At 42.4% G+C, this 26,762-nt stretch overlaps 1 protein-coding gene across 1 annotated transcript; it reads left to right on the top strand.

The window, feature by feature from the left end:
* On the top strand, nt 1-26,669 carry FGF2 (fibroblast growth factor 2). The gene is made up of 3 exons (XM_086746257.1): nt 1-556; nt 20,766-20,869; nt 26,327-26,669. The coding sequence occupies exons 1-3, from the start codon at nt 376-378 to the stop codon at nt 26,510-26,512; spliced, it is 471 nt and encodes a 156-aa protein (XP_086602383.1). The 5' UTR covers nt 1-375; the 3' UTR covers nt 26,513-26,669.
* The last annotated feature ends 93 nt before the right edge of the window (nt 26,670-26,762 follow it).

Genomic DNA, 26,762 nt, shown 5'->3' on the forward strand with positions numbered 1-26,762 from the left:
GGCACCGGCACCGGCCGGATCTCCCCCCCCACACTTCCCCGCTCCGCCGTGCCCCTCGGGGGCGGTCGGGGGCGGGGCGGGGCGGCGGCGGGGGCAGCCCGGTGCCAGCGGGGAGCCCGTTCCCGGCGCGTTCGGCTTTCCCTGCCCGCCCTGCTGCCGTCCCTCCCTTTCTCCTCCCGGCAGCGCCGTTGCGCAGCTCCCGCCGACGGGACGGGACGGGACGGGACGGGACGGGACCGGACAGCGGGGCCGGCCGGGGCTTGAGGCAGGCGGCGACCCGAGGCGAGGCTGGACGGCCGCGGCAGGGGACGAGGCCGCCCGGCGCTGGCGGCCGGAGGCGGCGAGGGGCGGCGGGGCAACGGCGGGGCTCGGCGCATGGCGGCGGCGGGGAGCATCACCACGCTGCCCGCCCTGCCCGACGACGGGGGCAGCGGCGCCTTCCCCCCGGGGCACTTTAAAGATCCCAAACGCCTCTACTGCAAGAACGGCGGCTTCTTCCTGCGCATCAACCCCGACGGCAGGGTGGACGGCGTCCGGGAGAAGAGCGATCCCCACAGTGAGTGTCCCGGTGGGACGGGGACGGGACAGGGGGACCCTCCGCCCGGGGGGCAGCCGTCCCGCCGGCAGTGAGCTGTGCCTGGGAAGCGTGTGTCAGTGTCCATACGCTCGTGTGTAAACACGCGTAAATGTGGGTTATTCCAGCGTGTGGCGGCGGGTGGACACCGGTGGGATGGCCCGGGGCGAGCTGCTCTGGACATCGCTTCCTTCAACCTGTCGCGGTGCGGAGCCGGTCGCAGGCAGAGGTTGGCTTGCGTGCTTGACGGGGTGTGGGTTTGTTTGCACGGCTCTTGAGTGGGTGTAAGGGCACCTGGCTGCTTTGCACGGCGGTGGTAACTACGTTAGCTGCCTGACGGTAAAAGGCTGTTGTTTTTATTTTTTTTTTTCCGCAGTGCAAGTAGGTACTCATGAGTAGAAGTACTCGTAGCGTACAAGTACTCTAAAGAATAGAAATACAAATCTGGTAGGGGCACAGGGTTTATAACAAAGTACTGTCAAAACACCTTTTTGGTTTAAAATGTTGCATATTATGAGGTTTTTTTTAAACTTAATTGAAGATGGATAAAATACAGATTAAACCTGTGGATTCCAGCAGAAGCAGTTTGTGCCCTGGTACCTGATCTTTTGAGGGAGGAAGAGGTTCCTGAGCCAGGAAGACAGCTGGTGGGTTGAGTGGTTAGTGGGCTCTGAAGGTCCGTGACCCCAGCTGGCCTCTGCGGGGCCAGGTGCCGGTGCTGTGACAGGGCAGGAGAGTGTGGGGCAGGCTGCTGTTGCAAATGCAGGCTGTTTGTTGTCCCAAGAACAAAAGGCCTTTTTACAGACCTCAGAATATTTTGCAAGTATTCAGGATGGAGTTTTTGCAGATGTAGCGGTGAGTTTTTGAAATGCCTGTGAGGTGTTTCCTTCACAACAGGTACAAGGAATTGCTGTATGGCTGTCAGACAGACGGTCTCAATGTGATTCCTGGTTTGAGAAAATTTGTTCTTGTACAGTGTGTGCACCTCACCTGCCTGCAGGCGCTTGGCATAAAGAGCAGGTGAAATGTCTTACTGTGATTGTCCATCTGGTTTGCACCTGTGCTCTGAGTGATAGACGCACAGACAGGACTAAAATCAGAGGACGAAGAGCAGAAGGAAGTGAGGAGACAGACCAAATTATTATTCTTAATAATACCTTTCCCCTTTTGACATTCACCATTTGCAAAAAAGCTGTTCCAACAATTCCAAAGAAATACTGTAACAGACAGTTCCCAAATAACAGCATTGCCAAACTGCGCGTCAATCTGTTTTCTTTGGTGACTCTTTGGTAGAAATATCGGACATACGGTAGGCTGAAGATATGCGTGGAACAGTATATTTTGGGAAAGTTAGCATCCTTTATTAGGCCAACTGATATTTGTAGGAAAAGCTATAGGACGCTTTCAGACATGATCCTATGCATTTGCATTTCTCTCTCAACTACTGGTTTAAAGGGAAGTGTAGTTGATGTGCAAGTAGTAACACTTGAGTGGTGGTGGTATTCATCGGTGTTGTCTTTTTCATCATAGAGTTCACCTATAGTCATCTACTCCCCCTGCCTTTTTTTATTATTCTGCCAGGAAAACTAGTACTAGTTTTACATTCTTGAGTCCATCCAGTGTGTGTTTTCTCTTCCTCTTAAGCCTTAGCAATACTATAAATTTTCAAACTGTTTTCTCATGCTGCTTTTCTGGTAGTGAATTATGTTTGAAAATCTTTCTGGTGTTGGTGGTACTGCCTTACTCCTTCCCGTTGAAGTTTCTCTATTTTGCTCTATGGCTTTATTTTTGCTGTCATTTCTTTCTGGCTCTCCGTTTTGTCTCTGTACTTTTTATTCTCTGCCTCTTCAGTACAATCTGATCACTCCTATTTTTTTCTCATTTCTTTGGCAGTTGTGTCTCTGAAGCCACTTTTTCCTACCCTTTTCCCTCTTGCGTGAACGGTGGCAACATAGCAACAGGTAAAGGAGAACCTGAGTTACAAATGACTGACGTGGCCTCTGCCCTGTGCTGCAGAAAGTCACCTACCCGGGAGCTCCTCAGGTACCCGTCAGCTTGGCACTCTCTACCCCTCAGCAGAAAATCCCTTTGTTTAAAAAGAACAGTTTGTAAGCGTGATACGGCTGCAGGGCTGGTGGGATTCACTTCCAGCAAGTGAACGTAGGCACGTGAGTGCTGCTGTGCCTCAGCTACTCCCTTGTCCTCTGCTGTCACGCTCTCCTTTTCTCGTTATCAGACAGCTCTTTGGTGGTTTTTTTTTTGTTGTTGTTGTTTTTGTTTTTTTTTTTTCTTGTTTGTTTCCTGGAAGAACTCTAGTTCTGAGAAGTAGAGAAATCAGTGCTTGAAGCGTTGGCGAGTCGTGTTGCTACGGCGTTACATGGTTCATGTCCTTAGCATCTTTGTTATAAGTACGTCACTCGATACGAATCTGCGCGATGCTGAACTCTGACCTGGTGAATGCTGCTCCATGGAAGTGCCTGTGAAATCTTGTGGTATGCCTGGCAGGTCACGTTGGCATGGCAGATGGCAATAAATCTTGGACAACGTGAGAAGACTTTAAAGAAAAAAAATTAACCAAGAAAATATACACCTCAAATAACTCGTGGTGTTTTTCTTAGTTAAGTAAATGTTTTGTAAGAAAATAAATGTTTTGAGAAAAGAAATATAATGGCTGCAGAGAACTTGGTTTAGAAATCTAATTAAAGGACAATTAGGAGACATTCTTGTGGTAGCTGCTATTCTTATATATTAATTATACTAAATAGCATTTGATGAGTACATCTTCATTTTTACTTTTAAAGGAAGTTTTTATTTTAGGAGGCGAGTCACTATCTTATGTTTCAGACCAAAATTGTAAACAAATTTCCATTACCCATGTCCTTTTTTACTCCCCGCCTTCTGCCTCTAGTACTAAGAACGGCTTGTTCGAAGTATACGGTCTGTTTTATATCATGGCACCGAGCGTTTGGACCGGTTTACACTTACCCCGTCACCTTGGTTTATTCGTAATTGTGTTGTTAGTGAAATTGGGAATGAAAGTTGACGTCCTGTGTGCCGGAGGATTGGAATCGTATGATTCACGCAGCTAAAAAACAGGACAATACGTCTTACGTGGTTGATATTGCCACATCTGATGCGTGTTGTACAGTGACTTCAGTGAAGTGCCCCTTTGGACACACCCTGGGGACTTCTGCTGAGTTTTTTTTCCCTTGAAGAGGTACTTTTCAGAAAAACAAGAAACAGAAGGTACTTAGAGTTTGGTTGTTTAAAGCAAAACAAAAAACATGTCTGTTTTTTTGTTGTTGTTGTTGTTGTTGATCAACAACTTTTGATTTATGCCCTGGAAAACAGACAAAGAACACAGGTTTTTTTGAAAGGTTTTTCGAAACCCATCCGGAGGTGTTTACCTCAAAGAGGCTACAGTGGTGGTGAAGGGGGGAAAGCAAGGGGAATGGAAAGGGAACGCTTATCCATGCGTTTTAGAAAATGTCTAATAGCACAGCTGGTTCCCTTCACAGTTTGCTTTACTGAGGAATGGTTGGCATTTATATATTTCCATAATTTCTCAAGCAGCTTTATTTCATGGTGGGCGTGAACCAAGGCGTCCAAGGAATCCTGAGCCATGCTCGTCCACTCGTTATTGAGGTGACAAGGCACTAGCCTGTCACTCGGAAAGGATTCGGCAGCGTGAGCTTCTGTCAACCCTGCAGACGTCTGAAATACCTTCTTCCTGCTCAGCACCTGGCTACTCTTCCACAAATATCTGAAGAAAATGTAAACCAGGGTAATACTGGTCCAGGAAAATTTCTTCTCAAGAAAGTTCCTTTCATAAGTAGTGGTTAATGTTCTGACTTTTACTCAAATCATACACAACATTTAAATGGTTACGCTGTCAATGTTTTGAAAAGACTGTATTGAAGTATATGCAGACTTTTAGAGCATACCAGCTTAGTCAAGAAGGTAGAAATCTGATCACTGTGCAAATGGAAGAAAACTGTGATCCTCAGAAAGAAAAAAGATTGAGCAAATGTCAAGAAGTATTTTGGTAGGAAGGTTCGGTACCTGGTGCTTCGTTTTTTATAGGCGCGTAAGTTATTTGGAACTCAAAGATCTCCTCTCCAATTTCAGTGTCCCACAGACGTGGCCAGAGCTGTTGACAGCGCATCCTGTTCCAAATCTTAGCACTAGGTGAGAGTTGACTTTTTAAAAAAAAAAAAAAAAGAAAAAAAAGTCTCTAAATGTCCGAATATATTGCTTTTACCCAAGCCCTTCTGAAAACAGACTCTTTTTGCATTACTTTTGATCTGTTGCACAGACCTTAACTGTTTTGCCAAGTACTAATTCCCTGTGACATAGTGGACACAAAAATTCCTTCCAGCTCTCAGATGTATCTGTGTTAGGGAATTAGGTAGCAGATAGCCCTGATAGCAAAAATGTTGAGAAGCTGCTTCCTTTACGTCTTTCACTTATTTTGTCATAGAAATACTGTCATGCTGTTTTCTGCATGGTCCTGCAGGGTAAATTAATGAACTGAGGGACAGGGCATCTACGTTGGGTGGGCACGCTGAGGGCCGGTGCTGTTGAGGGGAGGATGCTCTCCCATCCGTCATTGTATCTGCTGATCCTCTTACCCAGATTTTAGTGAGTCTTACCCACCCGGAGGGCGTGTGACCAAGTAGCCGGTATGCTCTGAGGATGGAGCAAGGCCAGTACGAGATGTCTCTGGTGTCCTGTCTCTCCCAGCTGTTTTCCACCCAGTTTGGGAAGAGGTGTTGGAAGAGTGGAAGGTTCCCAGGGCAACACCAGCCACAAGTACACTAGAGGGCAGGGTTTAGCCCTTACATCTTCTCGCCGGCTTTAGAAACCAGGAGCGCTTATAGGTACTGACATATTCTTGTTTACAGAAAAAATAGTCCAGCTCCCGCTTAGCGTGGCACAGCCATAGCTGAATGAATAAGACAAATACAGATAACATACAGTAGATAGCATACAGTAAAATTATGGAGATAGTCACACAAAAAAGCGCTGTCTTTACGCCTCCCTTATATGGGTAGATTAAAACTTTTGTTATAAACTGCAGCAACGCATGCATGACATTTAGTGAAGTCAGAACGAAGCCTGTGGGATGTTTGTCATCTTGATAAAATGGAGCCACGTATTCCTGAATTGCTCATCAAGAAGATGAGATCAAGTGGCAGCTAATGGTTTTTATTTGGCTAATAAATGCTTGAAATTTTTGCAGCTGGTTCTAAGAAAAAGTTTGTCTTGTGGTGGAGATATATTTAAAAGCATTTTACAGAAGGTGAACTACAGTAGTAATGTTTTTTTGAAGAGAAGATTTCTTTTGACATACTAGATGAAGAGACTAAATTGCAGTTAGTTAAAACCTGTGGGTTTGGGGTTTTTCCTGTCTTTTTTTTTTTTTTTTTTTTGTTTTGTTAGGTGTGTTTGGTGTATATTAATAAAGAGCTCCAAAAGTTGCTCAGATTCATCTTCTGAAATAAAAGCAGGTTCAGATTCTGTATTCTGGAATAAAAGCAAGAGAAGTGCCAAGTGCACTGACAGTTGAATGAGCAAGAAGAGATGTAGGACTGGTTTTGGCAGTAGAATTAACAGTCAGGGGGTTGAAAAGATGCTTGAAGATAAACCCCGGAAAAATGCCCCCTTCTCATGTTCGGTTCCCACAGAACACGTACGCCTATTGTGTTTTCTAAAAGAAAAGGGACCTGTTCCACTGCAATTTTTTTTAGCAGAATTCTATTTAATTGCTCTTTAATTAATCAATGTCTCAACCTGAATTTGAAATCATAATCTTTTCAGTGATGTTTTGTTTCTGTGAGCTTTTCACAGCTCCTTTGGGCTACATGTACGGGAAGCAGTTTTAAAAAATAATTATTCAGTGGTTTCTGTATACTTAAAGTTGTTAACACACTGAAGTGAAACATAGAACAAGCATTTCTTTGAAAGTTTTTCTTCAAGCTTAATATTTTTTACCTTTTTCTTCCTTTTTATTCCCCAGAAAAATATTTTTCTGGTATTTCCTCATTTGTTCAAACAGTTTGAACTAAATCCATGAATTTGTCTGTAACTTCTGATATGAACTAGAGAAGACTGAAATTGTATTTTGATTATTACGGTTTTTAGCGCTCTTGGAAGCGTTGCCCTGGGATCGCTGGCCATCTGTTGTTTCAAAAATACTTAAGAGGTGATCGGCTGTACTAAACTGGTTAATAACCCTAGAAACAGTACAGCTTTTTGACTGTCGGTGGCAGCATGTTTAGTGCAATTATCTAGTAAAAACAAAACGGGTTATATCCATTTAACAGAATCCAGTTTTGAAATAAAGGTTATCCTGAGAATACTCAAGTTGCTGTTATGGGAAAAAAGTATATACTTGCTGTGAACTGAGTATTATATCAGGTGGTATTTGAAATGTTTCTGGCATGACTTTTGAAACCTAAAAGTTGGCAATGAGATTGCATTTAAATTCCGATGGAGAATTAATAGCCTTTACTTTTATTAGTATCTGTTTAAGACGGTGCATTGCAAAACAGAGCAGCTCTCTCAGTATTTGTCATTTTCAGTAGTGAGTTTTGTGACGATATAGCGGTTCTCGTCTGCCTCTTCTGCTGTCTCCTGACTTCTCAATACAAATTTTTAAAGGGTGACTCTGGAGTGCTGGTGGCATTTGAGGATTATTATCTTATGTAGTGTTTTTTTTGTTCGGGGTAGGGCCAGATTTTGACTGGAGCCTGATATGGTCATCCGAGAATGTAAATGAGATGATGTCTACAAAGTTGGGTGGAGGTTGCCTTGCACAAACTGTCATGGTACACTTCTGGTTGAGTGATCCTGTGTGAACTTATCACTCATGTTTGACTTTTAGAGCTTGAAAACCACATTGCTGGAGTGATTCAAAGGAGAAGGATATTCCGGGTACTAGGAAAGGGTGAAGTAAGAACTGGACACCATAGCCATTTGCAGTGACAATACGGTGAAGTCATATTCTTGTGTTGTGGAGCTTGTTAGCTTGCTTCTTACCTTGTGATGGGATTTTGAGCAGCTCTCATAAAACAGCAGTCTCTAGGGACCATTAGGATTAGCTGGAATGTGCAAGTCACAAAATCCTGATACTCACGGCTATGAAATATTTGCATGGTGGTGTGTTTTATAAAAGCAAGGCTAGATACCAACTGTGATACAGCTTGAAAATATTTGCGATGTGTTTTCTGTTCCTTGGCTCTTTCCTTTCTACTCTCAGGCTGACTCAAGCTGGTGCCCACGATGCCTGCTGTCCATCTGCAAACCTTCACCACGCCAGTGTGCTTTATTAGACGTTCTGTTGCCATTCTGGGGTGGTGTAGCTCTGTGTTTATTTTTTGCTGATAAAGGATGTCCTTAAGATACTCAAATGTATAGACATCACAGCATGGTACATCTCTTTTGGGGAAACGTCTGTAGCATCTCTTGGGACTAGCACCATTTATATATATGTATATATTTTTGGGGGGGCACGCTGTATTTTTTTTCTTGCTGTTTCTGAGTACTGGGGAACAAATACTCAAGTGTTTCATTTCTGTCCATATGTCCCCTTTTTGCCTTCCCCTCCAACCCCTCAATGTTGTGTTTTAATATCACCTGTTACGTGTTACATTTACATGTTACCTCTCGGGTTAGAACAGTAATTTTAGGACCATATATCTGTGGGTGTTAATACAGTCCCCTAGCTCTGGCAAGGCCAGTAGTGAGACTGAGATTTCTGGATGTGGAGAACCACACCTGTAAAGTAGTGTTGTGCACTGTTCCACTAGGACCTGTTGATACCTGTGGCAACAGAGGTGGATACAAAAATGAGAGCATTTTTTACTGTGGAGAAGTATAAAGGATGTACGGGGAGAGGCTGTCATCTCTGTTTGGAACTCCCCTAGGGTGTCCTGCTGCACAGACTTGTTAGGCTGAGCAGTTTCTGGGAAGTACTTTATGGATTCAGTTCACTGGGATTCTCCAGCCGTAGTGGAGCAATTGGGATGAACAGCTAAACGTGCATCTGGCCGTGTCTCTGAATATATAAACATGAAGGATTCCTTCTGTGGTTTTACAGATGTTTACAGAGTCACTATGAATGTTTTACTGACAGTAATGTAGTTCATTCAGGAAAATTGAGGAAAAAGACCTACAATGCTTGGGTCCTTAGAAATGCAGGAATGTCTCAAAGCTGAAGAGGTCTACAGAACTCCTCCCTGTTGCCAGTTTTAATTTATTTCAGTCCCAACCTTCTGCTTGCTTTACTGCTTCAACAGGCAATCTCTTCCAGAGCATTTAACTGTCTGCGCTATTGCCAGTGATTGCAAGGTGTTACTGTTTGATATTGAGGAGCAGAGCAAGGTGTCTCTTGCTGATGAGGTGGAATTTCAGTGATCAGGCTCTAGTAACATGGCTCAGTACTGTCAACGTGATATCATAGTAGAAGAAAATGTTGTATTTAGGAGTGAGAGACACTGGACTTGCCTGCTGATCCGGTGTGGCGTAAGGTGAGACAGTGTGATGGCTGGTGCTTGTAGCTGTGGCGTACAGTGCAGTGGAGTCTGGAGCAGCGTGGAGATTTAAACCAGCAGAGAGATTTAAACCAGCATAGCGAGTACCAGTAATGGTTTGGCTGAAGCAGCAGAGAGCCAGGTGGGTTCTTCCAAACTGCAGATTCTAAAGTCTCTTGTTGTCAGGAAAATCCTCATATCCTTTCTTAGTGTGCTTCGAAAGTACTCAGAATAAGCGGTGGGTTCTTATTTGGAGAGCTGGAAGCTGGGGAGGTGACTACGGCTTGATCTCTGTGGTCCTGCAGACCCCAGTCCTTTGCTCCCCAGTATAGGCTGGGTCCCACAGCGTGTGCTGTCCACCTCCTCAGCGTGGTCATAGGGGGCTGGAAAAGTGAAGAGTGTTACCCAGATATTTGAAGGAAAGTCTAAAACTGCACCATGCGTTTTATTTTTTGATCTTAGGGAATTTGATTTTCTACAAATGAGAATTCTTTATACTCAAGTGAGGCTGCGTTCAAAAGCAAATTAGAGCCTTTTTGTGTAAGTTCTGTTTCACTACTATTCTGGGGCAGCAGTGATTGACAGCTGTTGTCCTTCATTGCAGCTCCTGCTGCTCCCCCGTGGATGCATTATTTAAATGTCAGCATAGGGTGGATACACAGCTTCATGGAAGGGGATAAAATAGATAGAGGATGAAGTAAGTCTCTGGGCTTATTGTTGTCTTTGCACTGTCTTTGCAGTGAATCAGGTGGATGTGGACAGGCACCAGTGGAATACTGTGTGTGCGTGCGATTTTGATTGGGTTTTTTTTTTGTTGACTCTTTGCGAAAGTAGTTAAGATTCAGTGATTAATTACATTTCATTGGTATTGGAGATGGGGGAAATGCAAAACGAACATAGTCACTGTCTCTTAACCTTTAGGCCAGACTAAGAGCAATCAACTCTAAAGGGCAACTTAATTCATCGGAACTCAGCTTATGATTTCTTCCTACTTTTCTCTGCTCTGCCATCTCCCCGGCACCCTGCGTGCCTGACACAGCTCCTCTTTCACCACTGCACTTCAGGCTCTCCCAAAATCCCATTTACTGATTCTTCTTGACGTTTCGAAAATCTGGCTTTTCCTTTCCACCTGTGACGCTGAGGCTTATTAGCCCTATGGGTCGGTAATTTCTCACCGCTGCTCTGGCAGCCTTTTCCTTTCATCTCATCAAATCTGTTATCCCTGCTCTGACATCAGCTACAGCCCTAAGTACTATGTACTGCTGAATGGTGGTTGTGTCCGTTGTATGTGAAGAAGGAGCACTAAAAATACCTTTTAAAAATGATACATTTTACTTTCTCTGTCTTCTGAAGGGACATTCTTGGGTTTGTCTTAGGTTATCTCTGTTTTTATGTATGTTTATTTTGCTGCAAGTGAAAAACAGGTCATGGTTATTACAAAGAGGTTAGTGAATACACGGTAAACATAAAGAGCATCTTCTGATGTTAGTCAGTGACATCGTTGTGTTGGCTAAACACTTGCAGCAGCTTTGTTTTAAAGCTGGACAACTGGAAGTGGTTGTTCTGCAATTTACTTGAGTGAATACTAAATGAAGTGAAAGCGGTTGAAAGAAACATGATGGATTACGTTACCCTCGTTAAGAAAAGCCTTTTGGGAAAAAGTCCTAAAAAACATACTTGAATGTGCATTCGTTGTTTTGATAAGGAAACTCTCAAACCCTCAAACATTGTCCCAAATCAAGAATTTGGGATAAAGGTATCAGCAACTGGGAAGCTAGGCTTTACCTGTAGCCAGTGATGAATTAAGTTATTCTCTGGTGAAGCCAGTGATTTTTTTTTTTTTTTTTAATTTTTTTTTTTTTCTGCTTGGTTTTGCCCTCTTGACTTTAAATGATGCAGTCAGCTCACCTGCAGTGACAAGGAGCCTGCAAACATTGCGGCAGCTAGATATTTAGAATTTTATGTGTGTCCTTGCCGTGTCTGCTGTTTGAAATCCTTACATAATGCCAAGCAGTCGCTGTTTACTTTACTCAGCAGCACAAAACACCCAAGTTGTGCTTTGTAAGCACAATACGGAAACTCCAGTGCTTTTAACTTTTAGAGGACTTGGTGAAGTTTGATCGAGCAGCTCATACAAGCCGGGTGAAATGGAGAAATGTAATTGTGCGTATCTTACATGTGGGCAGAAAGGCAAGGAGAACTAAGCCAGACTGGTGCCAGAAATGTTGTATGTCACATTGTTCTGAAATTGTTCTTCCGCAGGATAACTTTACTGTCCTTTATATGAAATTTATAGGGAACATTTGAGGATGCTGTGTATTTGATAATCAGTGTTTCCTGGGGAGGATTCCCAGGATAATAGGTATGTGTTAGGTGGAATTGGATATTTGTAGGAACTAAGGTTAAGATTTAAATGAGAATAGATGGAGAACATGAATAGGGAAATAATTTTCATTGTATTCAGTTTTTGTACTATTTAAAAAGATGAAAACTCATAAAATCTGTGAATGTCCAGGTTATGTGGTAGACTAGGTGAGGAGGTTGATATTTAAACGGTTACACAAGTTGTTATTCTGTTTAAAGCCTTGGATTTACTCTTAAGTGTAACCGGAACTTTTTGAAGTGTTTGTATATCAGAAGTGTATATTTTTGTTGTAGATGTTTACATTTTAAAGACCTTAGGTCTGTCTGTGAGTGGTTTTATGCCTCTGGCTGGCAAAAAGGAAAAAGATAGACTTACAATGTTGTCATGCAAGAGCGAAGAAATGTGCCTTTGTACGGGAGCGTGACTCACTATTTCTCAGTGTGACACTTCATTGGCTTGATTGTTTGTGTTGCTGTTCTGATGTTTTTGTTTATTGAAAAACCACCTCTTCTGCAAAGGTTCGCTTGCTGTTTTTCATATCTGTTTCTCCTTTCTACCCTACATGTGTGTTGCACGTTTTAGGCAGCATGTACTCCAGTAGCTCCGGTGATGGCACAGTTCTGCGATGAGTGCAGGAAAGCAAGCAAAGAGTTGTTTTCGTGTTTGCAGTCTCAAGACTGGGGATGCTTTGTACATCCATGCAAAGCCTATCAGTTGGTAGAAGGTGCTAATGTGATTAATACGTCTTTGAGAAACAGACATCAGAAAGGCTCAAAAACTAGATGTGGGAGAGAGAGAGCCAAAGATATTTCTAATTCCTAGTGATAAGTTACAGTGGGCATCACCAGCTCATTGGCTGGAGTTTGGATCTGACCCAGCGGGCAGCTTTGGCTCTGGAAATGCCAAAATGGGGGGATATTGATCTCGGTGCGTGTGTACACACATATGTATCTTTGATGAACCAGCCCTTGGGTTTGGGAGGGTTTATTATGTTAGGTGTGGAGCAAGCACGCCCAACTCTTTGTGTCTTGCGTGGACACCTGGCTGGGAATAGACGCTGCCCCCAAGCATGAAGGAATTGGCCAACTTCAGCCACAGAGTATGCAGGAGTGGGAATTCAAATTTGATCGCAGGGTGTTGCATTTAGCAAAGCGTTGTTGATTATTTTTTCCCCCTGTTTTTGTGAACATCTTTGCATTTCTGCGACTTATTCCCTCCAGAGGTGATCCGCCTCTGTAGCAGTGAGACTGCAAAATAGTTGCTGCTTTGTTTTTTTGGTTTTGGTTTTTTTTGTTGTTTTTTTTTTTTCCTCTATGGGCATGGAGGTGCAGGAGGACGAGTGGTGGGGAGCTGGCGCAACTGCTTCACCGCAGTGTCATTCGGGGGCCTCATGGAAGGGTTTTCCTTACAGGGCCTCTGCAAATATGTTGGAGATGGGCCCTGAGCCTTTGGCTTGGGTTTAGCTTTTCCACAGCAGAGACTGTAGTAACGCTAGTAATTGATCCAGAGACGTGCAGCCTGGGATTTTTCAGGGAGTACATAAACTCTCCCTTGTTGTAGACGGAGTGAGAGGTGTTTTGGTAGTGACCTTTTTAGTTAAGTAAAGCGGCTCTATCTTAGTGAAAATGAGGGCTGAGATAGTATGAGATTCCTCCTCTCTTTCCAGGGTCCGTAAGCTGCTCTGTTAGTTGCTATGTGTGGGTAAGTTATCTGTTTGCTGTTGAGACATTCACAAACTCCAAATAATCTCTTGGAGCGTTGGCTGATCGATGTTTTTGGGCCCAGTTGGTAAAATGTTGTATTTCACATCACATCCTTGCAGGGAGTTAATAGTGATGGTACAGTCACGAAGGGGTTTTCTCTTTCCCTCCTGCCTTAAGAGAGGCAGAGCATCGACGGGCTGCAAGTGCAGGTTGTAGGCGGTGTAATGATTCTGGCGTCTTGTCTCAAGGTATTCAGGACAGTGTTTGGGTCCTGAAGGGGAAGGGTTGGAGGTATTGAAAGTGGATATCCAGGTTGCGTGCTGCTGCCCTGGGAGCAGCATTTTGGTGTAGGGGGGAAAACTGCACAGCATGAAAGCAGCCTCTGCACACATACGTGTACGTGAGGCACCGTGGTTGTGCCTTATGGCAGCAAGAGGTGTGACTGCAGGAAACGTCTGTGAACCCTTGTGAGCTTTGATGTAGCTTGCATGTACGTTTGACAGTAGTGAAAATGTGGTAGCAGGGTTTTCACTGTGAAGTGATGGAAACCCTTGAGCAGGAAGCTGGACTAGATAGGGTCCTGCCCAGAATTTGGTGTGATTCTGAGACCATGGCTGGGTACTCATGATTTTCATCTGCCCTGAAAGCTGTCTATAGGGATCTTTACTAGGTGGATGATAGTGGAAGTATAGCTTAGGCTTTAATCATAACTTTATTTGCTGTGTAGGTGTATCCAAACCCAGGAGCTCTTGGTTGGTTTTCATTTTAGGTTTTTTTTTTTGATGTAGTGGTTAGATTTCTTATTTCCTTGTGGAGGAGTAGGAAAATAGGGATTTGAGGAATCCACTTAGCTAATACATCTCAAATTCCACCTTCTTGAGGTGCGGAAGTTTGCCTTGTGCTCTAGCACAGCACCCTCTTTTCCTGTCCCTTTTTATTCCTGCTTGCTCTTTATGTCTCTTTTATTTTTCCTAATGTGTTTCTAGCCCTTTCTTCCCCCACAATGTCCTTTGCTTCCCCTCTTCCATAGTGATACCGCAGCATACTCCTGCCCCAGAACGTCTTGGCCAATGCAGCTGCTAGGAGTAAAATAATAGTGCACGGCTTCACGCAGGCTGATTGCCCTGGGCAAAGGGCTTGGGATGCAGGAGGCTGGCGGCACCGCTCCTCTGCGGCTGCCAAGAGATGTTCGATGTGTGTGAGAAAGGTAGTTCGAGCTCAGCAGGGAGTAACTTCCAACATGTGCAGCTCTTTTTCTAAAGTATTAAATTGCTAGATTTTGCCAAGATCTTCTAAATAAACCAATTTTGAAGGAGTTTTTTTGGCTGAACCCTTTACGATGCAGAGCAATGAAACCATTTGGTACCATTTAAGTCAGTGCAGTATTATTTGGTCTGGGCCATTAAAAAAGCTTTGCTGGGTCGGGAGAACTGTAAAAGGACTTTAGAGTTTTCATTGTATGTGTAATTTTTCAGTTCTAGAGCTCAGGACAATAAAAGAACTTTTGGAAAATGTACATGTTTGCTGTATTCTCTGCGTTTGCTAGCATGTTTTCTGTCTGTGTTGTACCACTTGTCCATGAAATTCTTTTCTCCACTGGCAGATGCAAAACTGCATTGGAAATACTTTTTTTTTTTTTTTGTGCTCTTTAAGAAAAGATGAGGCAGATCCAGTTCATAACAGAAATCTGAAACCTTGCCAACCACAAAGCTATTAAATACCACTTTTAAACTTCCATATTCTTAGAGAAGTCTCTTCAAATTGTGAAATAAATGCCTGTTTGTAACTCTCTCTCAAATATGCTGGTTAGTTTAACCTGCAACTTGTAGATCTGTCCTGACCATATATCCTGTGACAGAGGGATAGTCATCTATGTGTAACTATAATTTTACATCCACAGCCCACTGAGGACATGAATGCATGCAGAAATCCCTGCCTGCAGGGGAGGAACGCATCAGTGCGGTCAGTGTTTTATCGGTGTTTAACATGTCACAGGATCAGGACCTGAACTAAGGGGAAAAAAAACCCCACTGAAACTGTTGTTGGGCCTATTCAATGTGTATGTCAGAGAACTGTCTTGAAGAGATTGGATCTTCTGTAAATTGTCTTACAACAAAAAGGAAAACTACTGTTTAGTCATTCTGCCTTTCAGATACTGGTAAGGATCTCTCTGCCTGAGTGTCACTGTTGGAAAGAGTGCACCTGCAGATTTCCTGTGCTAATGGAAAGAAAGCTGGCAAAAAAACCCCAGCTTCATCTTATATGATCATTTGTGTGTGTATACAGAACAGTTGTATTTGTGCAGGAGGGGCTGGGTGTAGTGGGAGGTGGGTAAGAGTCTGTGCCGGGCATTTTGGCACATGTTGCAGTGTGGTTCAGCATCGTTTAATGCCACAAATTGTACCGGTTTCAGTGGAAATCCAGGTTAGGCTGTAGCTTGTATTGTTCTTCAGCAACAAACATGTATTCTTAAGACAGCCTCTATGTTTGTGAAGAAAAATTGCTCTCCCTCTGTCCTTTTTAATACTACTGGAAGGCATGGTAGGTTCACTCAAGCCACACGCACAGTGATGTGTTTTCACCAGCCTCGCTGTGAAAAACTTGACAAACCACTGGTGCTCGCTGTTTCGGCTGTTGCCTTGAGATGCGGAGGTCGCCAGGGATCCTGGTGGAAGAGCTGGGGTTCAGTGAGCTCCCTCAGCCTGGCTGCTGTAAGATGCAGGATTCTGGAAATGGTATGCACCACCCTCAGCAGCTGGAGACAGGATTTGGACACTGTCTGCCTGTGGAAAGCATTTTGCAGTTCAAGAAGATGACAAACAGCTTGTGACTTTTTTGGTATGGGAATCCTTTTGCAAAAAGTATCATAACAGAATGACTGAAAAAAAAAAAAAACAACACCTCTGGACTCATAATTAAAAATTTTGGATTTGTACGTGTGCATGTTTTTCCTGTGGTGAACACTTAAGCTTTATGACCTTGCCTGAGGGATGGTACTGCTGCTGAGGGTGAGTTCACTGGGGAAGGGCCGCAGCACAGCCCGTGGTGCTTTACTGCCGTGTTTATTTGTTTATTGTGGCACAGAGGAATTGGAAACCGTGGTTCCAAGGGGAAGAGTGTGATGGGATCTCCTGATGTCACGGGCAGGGTGAGCAAGGAGAGATCTGCTCATCATGTCCTGTCGGATATTGTATATCTTTTCTGTGTAATTGGAACATTTATAGGCATTTTTTGCTTTTGAGCCAGGTAGCATTTAAACAATCGCCTGCTGATTAAATATTGTTTAATGCCTTCTGTCCTGCACACTATAAATACCAATTGATTAATTTTAGTTTGAGAATTTTGTCTCTGTGTGGCTTGTTCTCTTTACATCTTACGATGCCACATCTGGTTTTGTGCTTTTAACTGTACAGCTTGTCAGAGGGTGGTTCAGGGGGCTTGGTATCTTTTCTTCTGGGAAAATATTCGCTGTATGGGCTGTGTTGTTGTATCCATAAATTGCATTTTGTTAACTGATTCGTTTGTTCAGGTAACAGATTTGTGATTGTGCTGAATACAGGAATAAGGAAATGGCTCAAAGGAGACTTTATTTAGGATACTTCTATAATTTTATCTTACAGTATTATAAGTTTGTGTCAGAGGAAGGCTTTAAATCCATCTCCTGATTTATAGTTCAGTGCCTTAACTTTATTCCGTTTCTAAACCTTTTAATATTGTCCCAGAGATAAAACTGTCCTTCTTCCTCAGAGTCTCCTACCCTGGCATGAAATTAAATTTGTATGTCTTGCGCTTCATTTCTTCTTGCTCTGCAGAAAAAGGGGAGATGATCATGCTTCGGCTTATTACGAAGGGATACAAAAGAAAGTCTTAATTTACTAAATTTACTAAGTAGTAAATTTACAGAGTCCTGTTTAGTTGTCAGTGCATAAAGGTCGCGTAGCTTATAATTGGGATAGGACTTTTTTTATTTCATAACTTTGTGATGACGTAGCCTCAGTCCTCAAGATGTTGGCTCGGCGTGCCGAGTTCTCTGTTGTCGCAAAACCGGCAGGCATCGGCCGTAGCCTTGCACTTGGCGTTCATCGCAGATTAAAGGGCATGCTGTGAATGTGAACAGTGAAATAACTTACTGCCGGGCTGGAGGGGGGCCTTCCCCAGGGACGGCCAGAGTAGCTGGGAAAACGGGACTTTTTGGCCCTCGGTTTGTTAATTAGCTGTTACACAACAATCTGTGCTACCTTTTTTTTGCATTACAAGCTTCTTAATTAGTTTACTTGCCTGGATCTGATTGTTGAGGTTCAAGTGTGCTGAAAACAAGTATTACAAGTAGATCTGAAATGGTGGCCCGTGTCTGAACGATTGCTGTCGGTGACCTGAGGGCTGCAAAAGGTACCCAGCATCGCTGTCAGGTGTTACATTTCTCTTACGACCAACTGTACTAAGTTGCATTGAGCTAAACCTACAATTTTTGCTTCTGGTGATGATTGCATTGTCGGAACGTGTTTGATCAGTAAGGCTGTATTGCATCTTGGCGACTCCAGATCAACATAATGCTGTGGCAAATACTTCCAGTGCATTAATAAAACCATAAAATAACACTGAAACCTGAAAAACTTAGGGTACTGTTCCGGCTCTGTTTATTGATCTGGCTTTCAAGTTGGAGAAGAAAATCCAGTGAAGCTGATTTTGCTTTTAGGGCTTTCAGTATTGCAGCGCTTTTTAAACTCTGTAGGAATATCTTTCTTTTTTTTTTTTTTTTCTTTCTTTCTTTCTTTTTTTTTTTTTTACTTTCCTTTTTAAAGGGTAAGACTTCTCACAAGCTTCTGCAAACTATACAAATATTTTTACAGGCCTTAAAAAGCTTTACTAAAAGTTTGTTTTTACAGAATCTGAACTTCTGGCCTAGTATGATGCTGTAGAAGTTGATGTGCTTTTAGTAAGCATAGTAAGTACTGCAGTAATTAACATTACTTTTCAGATCTTTCACACAGCTGGTTCTTGTTAAGCGTGCGGTGAAAGCTGTATGCCTGGGCACATCTCAAAAGCCCATTTCCCCCAGTCCCTGCCCAGAGCACTTCTCCACATTCTTGCTTCCTCACAGGGCAAGGAGTTGCGCTGAAGGTTTTTGAAGCCGTTCACGAGTTTGATTTTGGCCTAATAACTCGGGAGAGCTGTATTTTGGATACTCAATCCTGGGATGAAATGAAACATTTCACATAACTTTTTATGAGTACAGAGGTTTTTGTAATTCCTTGGAAGTCTGGAGTTATTAGAGAATTAGAAGTTGTTCTTTTTTTTTTTCTTTTGCAAAATGGCAACAGACCTGTAATTCCTAAGAAACCATTTAATCTTCTTTAGGGTGCAGCATTTATATTAATAATGGCTTCAGTTGTGTATATAAATTACTGGATTTACAAGCAGCTCTTACTGATGTCTGTCTGTGTCTAAGGAAAAATCAGCTGAAATAATTTTAATGCTTAAAAAAGAGAATGTAGCAATTATCCTAAAGATTTCATGTTCCTGGTGTTCTTATTGTTGGAACCAGGTATGCGTTTCTCATGAACCCTTCAAGGAAAGATATCAGCAAACACAAACTGGTGCAGGTCCTTGGCTGAGTACTTGTGAGAGAGTGGAGCGCAGCCGTTGGTCCCGCTAGCTGGGCTTTTAGCGTGGTCAGATCTCTGTGTAGTGCATGCAAATGGACTAATTCCCAAAATAATTTCTGGGATGCAAGCAGAAGGAAGGAGAAGTTCTAGTCTAGTTTGTTTTTGGAAACACCGATAGTCTCACACCAGCTGAGTCATATCCTTCTTTCGGACACCTGATGGACACATAACCAGTACCAGCTTGCGACATCCCGCTTGTTGCTTCTTTAGCTGCTGCAGTTCTTTGGCAAAAGTCCTCTTTGGCTCTGTGCATCCCAAGAAGGTGAGAGTGTTTCTCAGTATTCCTCATTTTTGATGCCTCTGTTGCAATGATCTTGCTTCCTGTTACGGAAGAATAGTTCCTCTTAAAAATCCCTGGTGGAACTGTGGATGAAAGCAAAGCACAGTGTTGCTCAGAAAAATAGTTCTCCTCTGGGCTCACTTCTGATTCTGCTTTTTAAGTGAGAGGGTTTGCAGTTGTGAGAAATAATGGCTGTCCAGAACAGAGGAAAACCTAGGGATTTTGGGAGATCCCATTTCTTGTGTTCTACTCTTAACTGAAATGGTTGTGTTTGTTTTCAGCATAAATTGGATTGAATGGGTGTTGAATTGTACTGTCTGTGCAAGCTGGCTTGATGGGATGGAGCTGCGGGGAATGGGCATCTATTTTCTGTGAGGGGGAGGGGAAAGGACCTCATGTCAAGCTGCAGGCAGACCAGAGAGCTCATTTGAGTTGCTGTATGGGCCTTTTCCCCTTTTTAAAGTGATGCTTTAATAATCAAGGTTAGGTTTTCGGAGGGTGATGTTCTAAAAACGGTTGGGGTAGAACAGGGTCTTCTGTGAGGTTTAGGACAACTTGTGCCTTGCTTCCTTTTCCTTCTCCTCTTCTCATGATTGGAAGATCTGAGCTTTGAGGTACGTGTCACAGAGACTCCTGAGAAGGTTCGGCTGAAACGCAGGCAGCAGAGATGCAACTTGCCGGCTCCGCCGTTTTAACCACTTAAAGGCATGGTTCATTTCTCCTTCTGAATGCAATGACAGGAATAATCAGGGAAGAAAGAAAGAAGAGAAATTGCAAGCAGCTCTTCTGGATTTATGTGGAGGGCACTTTTGGTTTATAGCTTGAAACACATGGCAGGCAAAGGGGAAAACATTTGTGTGTTAATCTAAACTACCAGGTGTGATTTGTGGCTAGAAAAATCAGTTTAGACTTTGTGTTATTTCACAGGCAGTAGCTAAAAGCTGTGTGATATGACCTTACAGATTAAAAAAAAAAAAATATCTGTTATTTAAAAAAAAAAAAATTGATTCAAATAAACCCACTTTTCATCTTCCTGACTCGTATAACGCCATTTCTTGCGTCTTTGTTCATCTACTTTTGCAATTCTTTGTTTGTTTATTCTAACCAGTTGTTGGATGCGTGATACAAACGAATTGATCCGTTTCTGTTGGGAACTGCTAGAACCTTAGCGAGTGATACGGTCCTCAGTGGTCTTAATCAGAGTCCAGACTCAGGCCTTTCTGACAGTTGAGCTGTACAGAATTGCGTGCATTCAGTGTACAATGCCGTATGAGAAATATTAAGAAACATCTCCGTTAGACAATTGCTATGAAAAATTCCCATTTTCCGTGAGCAGTGACTGTGCCGTAAGTGGTCCTTCAAGGAATTTTATGGGGTTTTAAATTGCTTTTTCGTGGAATGAAGACAGAAGAATAACTCATGCTTATGGTTGCCAGTTTGACAATAGCTACTTACTTTGTAATGAGCGTTTTCTCTGGTGAAAAACGAGATCAGAAAGCTAGAAGTTGAAAGTTTACTGGCTTCCCTCCAAGCTGAAGCTCAGGCTCTCTCTGGTTTTAGGTTTGAAGCAGTAGGCTTCCCTGTCAAGCGCTGAAATACAATGGCTGTGAAAATTTACTTTTGTCTTTTTTTTTTGTTTGCAGTCAAACTGCAGCTTCAAGCAGAAGAAAGAGGAGTGGTGTCAATCAAGGGTGTAAGTGCAAATCGCTTTCTGGCTATGAAGGAGGACGGCAGGTTGCTGGCCTTGGTAAGCTGCTTTTTTCAAATGTTTATCTCTGTGTCTGTCTCTATGGGTAGGTCCCCTCCTCACTCTGTGCTGGGGAACCTCTCCTCAGCAGGACTTACCTGACTTTCTGTGTGTGATTTATCAGGGAGAAATAAGCTCTGCACAACTTCTGTCAATGAAGTGAACTATGAACTAGAAAGAGATGTCTGTCCTCACCTAGAAGCTGCAAAATTTAACTGAAATGTTCTATCTGGGAGAGAAAAATCATAGTGATAGTGTATAGAAGGAAATTCTATACACATTCTAACAAATGAAGAATAAAGTGTCTGCCTTCCCCTCCTCACACCCATGAGTATTTTCTTCTTCCACTTACATTCACATAAAGTGATTGTAAAAACCCTTTTAAAGTAGGAAGTAAAGCCAGATTTTAAAAATTTTTACTTTTATGGGTTTGATGGAAATCTGTATGCATTGTTTTCTCACTTTCCACTTTGTGGAGAATCAAATTTTTTGGTCATATATATACTTCCAAACTAGAAAACTGGCAAGAAAAACATTTTAAAAAATGTGGCTGTAACAATAATAAAAAAGCTATTAAATGTAGGTAAATTAAGCTAATAAGATTAGTTTTAATCTCCATGCATTTTACTGGTATCAGTTTAATTTTTAACTGTTTTAATGCCAATATGTTTAGCAGACTCTGAAAGTTAGTAAGGTCTCCTGGAGCTAGATTATGAATTTGGCTTTAAAAGCTGCAGTTCCATTCACTTTGGTTATGAGACGCAGACACTGTAAATCTCTCATCCACATTTATAACCTTCAGCGCAGACAAACTTCCAGCACTTGTGAAGTACCGCTGTAGGACGTCCTACTGGAATTTTAGTTTGAAACAATCCCTGATGCTTCGGTGTCTTGAACACAGCACCTTCCATGTTCTTTGCAAGTCCCCCCAGTAACAGGTGTTAATAATAAAGTGAATTCCTAACCCAGCTGAACTGCAGCTGAGGGAAGACTCCTGCCGAGGGCTGCAGAAATGACTTGTGATTCCCCTCAGTTCCGCCTCTGCCTAAATTAAATTAATCTCACGGCAAACACAACACCGCAGCAGTTTTACGTGAGCGGGGATCCCTGGTGTATTCCGCAACACTCTGGCTCCAAGAAGCCTGTGAACACAGTTAAAGAACCTGTTTCAAGTTACAGCGTTATTTACTGGGCTGTTGTGCGACAGCTCAGTTGAAGAAAATGTGAGGAGTAGTCCACTGTGCTATTCTTGAATTAAGGATAATTGGGAATTTCCTGTGGTGCTGTTGTGGTGGCATTCAGCTTCCCGTTCAAATTGCCCTCCTTACCCTGAGCGACCGTGAATGGTCAAAATAGGGTGTTTAGCACCGTTTGTGGAATTATAAACACCTGGGGATGTTGATATTTGGGATTTCCAGCCTACTGTTGCATGGTGGGTTTTGGTTGTAGAACATGCTGCCCTTGCAGCTCTATGCAGGAATTTTGTCTGCTTTGTGAGGCAATGTGCTTGGAAATATCTGCCGTTCACTTGGAATTACTCTCTCACAATCTAGTAAAGTTGGGTCACTTTGTGCTTCTCACTTGAGCTTATGAAACATTTCTTCTGTTTTGTTTTATTTCTGGAAATTAGTATTGCTTGAATCATGTTTACTGCAAACGCTGCTTCCTGCAGCTCTTCATTTTTGCTGTTCATAGGTGAAAACTCTCTGCTCATAAGATTTTTGTTCGTGAACCAGCCTAACGAACACTTCTGCAATTTCAGGATCATTTTCTGCAGCACAGGCAGTGTTTTTTTTTCCGTGAGGATTTCTGTCCTATGACTTGCAACAGTTTGTGGCCAATTGTGCCTCTACTGTTTTCTGCCTATAAACACATTCACGAAAGCGTTGCTAATTGCCAGCATTTCTTGTGCAGTTTGAGCAGTGTTGTGTTTCAGCGAGGGCTTTGAAAGAGCATGTGCTGGAAATCCTTGCGGTGAAGTGATCTTGTCAGTGCACATTAATTCCTATCTGCTGAACCCTGTGGTTATTTCTTTTAAAACATTACGGACCTTTAATTTCTAAACACCTATTTAGTTCTCTAAGCCGCTCTCACTCGAGTACTATTCTGTCCTTTTTAACATCTGTTGTGTTTCTTCTTTTCTATTACTTTCAAGTGTCAAGGATCAATTTGCGTAGTGTCCTTGTTTTATGAATATATCAACATCTTCAGAATGCTTTCACAGATTATTTGGACCCGGTTTTTATCTAGTTGGATGGTTTTGTCATTACTTTGTTGAGACATCTCTTTTTGGTTTGTTCCAAGTTGGGTTTTGCAGAAGGACTTATTGCACAGCCAGCATGTCACTGGTCACACTGGTGATTTGAGTGATGGTGCAGTGGATTGCGTTCTTGTCTGGAAAGCTGGATAATACGGCTTTTGATTTAGCAGTTTCGTGCTCTCTGTTTGCTAACAGACTCAGTTGTTGTGAGGGAGAGGTAATCTGTACCAGCTCAGTCACTGGGGGAAATGGCTGGTTATTAATGCAGCTAGTCAAAACCTCCCCCTGAAAAATGCCATTTTAACTAAAAATATTTGTGGAGAAATGTATCTATTCCATCAGATTTGTAAGGGAACATTTGAAACATTTCTCTTCTGATACCGCTCATTTTGACTTTCCAGTTTCATTTAATTATAATAATAAAATATTTTCACTTTTAATGAATTAAATGTGTTTGATTATTTAATTTCATGAAGAAATTTATCAAAATTTCCCATGAAAGGAATAATTGCATTTTTAATGAACTTTTATATTTCATGAGAAAGAATTTGTCATTTAAGGATGTGACTTGTTAGTTCTGTCTCTCATGCTTACGTGGTTTCGCTATGACCAGACAGGTTTTGCCAGACTGAGGGATTTGACTTAAGGGAAATTCTTCTCTTTTGATGTTAGGGATTAAAATTGTGGTACAGGAGTATTTGTGAAAATAACCTTCATTTCCTGGCCCTTTTGTAGTGAGAAAAGGTGAAATATGATCATCGCCTTTCTGGGGTTGTACTCCATCCACTGTGGTGCTTACTGCTTAACCTTCTGGTTTCACTTTTGAGAATGAACAAACTTGAAGAATTTTAATTCCTAACCTGAGTCCAAAATGTCAAAAGGAGTTAATTGGCATCGTGTGATACTAAGGCAGATGCAGCTTGCACTGAGAAAATCCATCAGTGGGTGGCGTTTGGCTGTGCAAATAAGGGAGGAAGAACCTTGTCACAGAAAATTGGTGCCTCTTTCGGTCAATTAGTCTGCCCTGGCTGAATCACCTTGAGGATTTTGGCAGTCGTTACGGTTTGGCTGCTGTGAGCGGTGGCACCTCGCAGACCATAGTACGAGCGCGGCTATGACCAACATTGCTGACGTTAAAAACTCCTGATAGCCAGACTTTTTCCAGGGGCTGAGGTTCACAGTGCAGTGGCCAGCGTCCCACTCCAGCTGGACAGCAGTCTGGCTTCCGAGATGTTGCCTTCGGCAGCGGTTAAGGAATACATAGCTCGTGAAGCCTGAACTATCGTTGTCACCTGAATGTTCACTTTTACATCAAAATACTTACATTGCCAGCATACTGTAGGAAAGCATCAGGTATGCTTTGTGGAGAAACAGGGAGAAGAAAATATATTTATTAATGTAAAAAAAAAATACCACAACTTTTTTTCTTTTTATCTATCTATTTCTTTTTTCACCTTTTTTGCTTATTTTTATAACATACGTAAATTGCGTGAAAATCTGTTTGAGGAGTTGAATCTATTTTACTTTTTAAACCTGAGAGATATGAGGAAGGCTAAATAAAAACGATGCGTTTCTTTGAGTTGTGAGTGTGTTTACTTTATGGACATAGCATATACAAGAGGGGAGTGGTGTGAATTTGCCTTTTGACTGTACATAGGGTCTTGCAGTGGCCGCTTAAATTCACCACGGACGCACTGGAAGCCATTTCCTTCCTATGGTGGCTGAAGCTGGACCAGGCAGGCTGCTGGTAGAGGCTGTTCCTGCCGCTGTACCCACTACGATGATCTCTTTGCCAGAATTCCCAGCTTGGGCAATTGTACAGAACTTGCCTAAACTCTGCTTAAAGTTTTGGTTTTGTTCTTGCTTCTTTTCTTAATGCGGTTTTCTTTGCTGTCTGAAGGCTGCTGTAATCCATTTCAGACTTGGATCTGTGGCTTGAGATGATTAATGCGTCTGTTCTCACATGGCTGCAACAAAGAGCATTAAAATACGATTTATCTTGGGAAAGATTATTTAAAATAGAACTCATATGAAGATTGTTAATTTGATTTCTGTTGTTTGAAATGTAAAAATATTAGTGAGTTACAGAAATGAGAGATTGCATACGGATATTCTCTTTTAAGTTCTTTTCCTTAGCAACCAAAATTGATACCTGAAAATGGTTGAAGCTGAGGAAAAAACCTTGTATTTGGGGACATGTATTTGGAGACAGGTCACTTTATTCTGGACTGCATTTGAATTACTTAATTGCTTGTCGCTACAGAAACTTGGCATACATGAGGAGTCACTCTTCTCGTGTATGTTTTCATACGTACTGCATGAAGTCTGGTTGTTCCAAGCTCACTTTCTAGTTCTAGTTGGATACTTTATGTATTCATGAATGTTAACAGAAGATTAACAGAGTAGCCTGCTCGTTCAGGGAATTGCTTCATGTTCCCTGTCTCCTTCTCAAAGATTTCACATCTGTTCTTTTTAATGACTAGCTGTTCTCCTCCTCCGGCATTCCCAAAAATCTTCTGGGTAAATTAGTATGACTGAGTTGATGGACTGACAGATGCTGTGTATGAAAAGAAAGTTGCCCCTGTGCTCCAGTAAGTTCCGACGGTATTGAACTTCTTTGTATTTGAGAAAATAATTCCTCTTGCTTAAAGCGCTGGTTCTGAGGCAGGTTTGCCACTGTGACCGCTTTGAGAGCAATGCTACCCACTGACAGGGGTTCTGCTGCCGTGAGCGTGCCTTGGGAGAAATGCTGTTAAACACCGGTAGGGATCCTCTTCCTGTAGAAGAGCTCTTGCTGGAAGTTGTACGTCCTCTTAGGTTTTTGATACAGAGGAACCATGGGATTCCTTGGTGGTAGATTTCAGAAACTGAATAAACTTCCCTGTTTTCTGTTGACGCTGAACAGCTATAAATACTAGTTGTTTGAATTTCAGATCAGAACAAAGAATTACGTAGTGAAAACAAACCAGAATCTGCTTGGTGTGTGTTAGAGACAATAAATGAACCATGGCTAAAAACTCTTCTTGTGGGTGTTTTAACAGTATTTTCACAATAACTTCAGACATGAAACATGCAATGCCGATTTCCTAAAACCAAACGTACTGCTAACTTCCGTTCTTGCTAAGTGAGTCCCGTGAATCTGAAGAATCGATTTGTTGTGATGGAATGTCAATAATCTTTTTCTTTTTCCCTTTTAGAAATGTGCAACAGAAGAATGTTTCTTTTTTGAGCGTTTGGAATCTAATAACTATAACACTTACCGATCACGGAAATACTCTGATTGGTATGTGGCACTGAAAAGAACTGGACAGTACAAACCTGGACCAAAAACTGGACCTGGACAGAAAGCTATCCTTTTCCTTCCCATGTCTGCTAAAAGCTGATTTCCACGGCGGATTCCAAGCACCTATGCCACACTACGCTGAAGATGTCGAGTTTCCTACTCCTCTCTGAAGTAGCAAAAAAAAAAAAAAGCAATTACTTGCTGATACTAACTACTTTTGCAGATACCAGATTAAAACATGAATGTTTCACGCTGTCTTTATATTGCTCTTGAAACCTGTTGTGCCAATGTGCGTGGAGGTAAAATTACTTGGAAAATGTATTTTCAGGATCAATAGCACTTCTGTTTTC

This window comes from Chlamydotis macqueenii, chromosome 4, assembly GCF_036417535.1.
Source record: "Chlamydotis macqueenii isolate bChlMac1 chromosome 4, bChlMac1.mat, whole genome shotgun sequence".
Lineage (NCBI taxonomy): Eukaryota > Metazoa > Chordata > Aves > Otidiformes > Otididae > Chlamydotis > Chlamydotis macqueenii.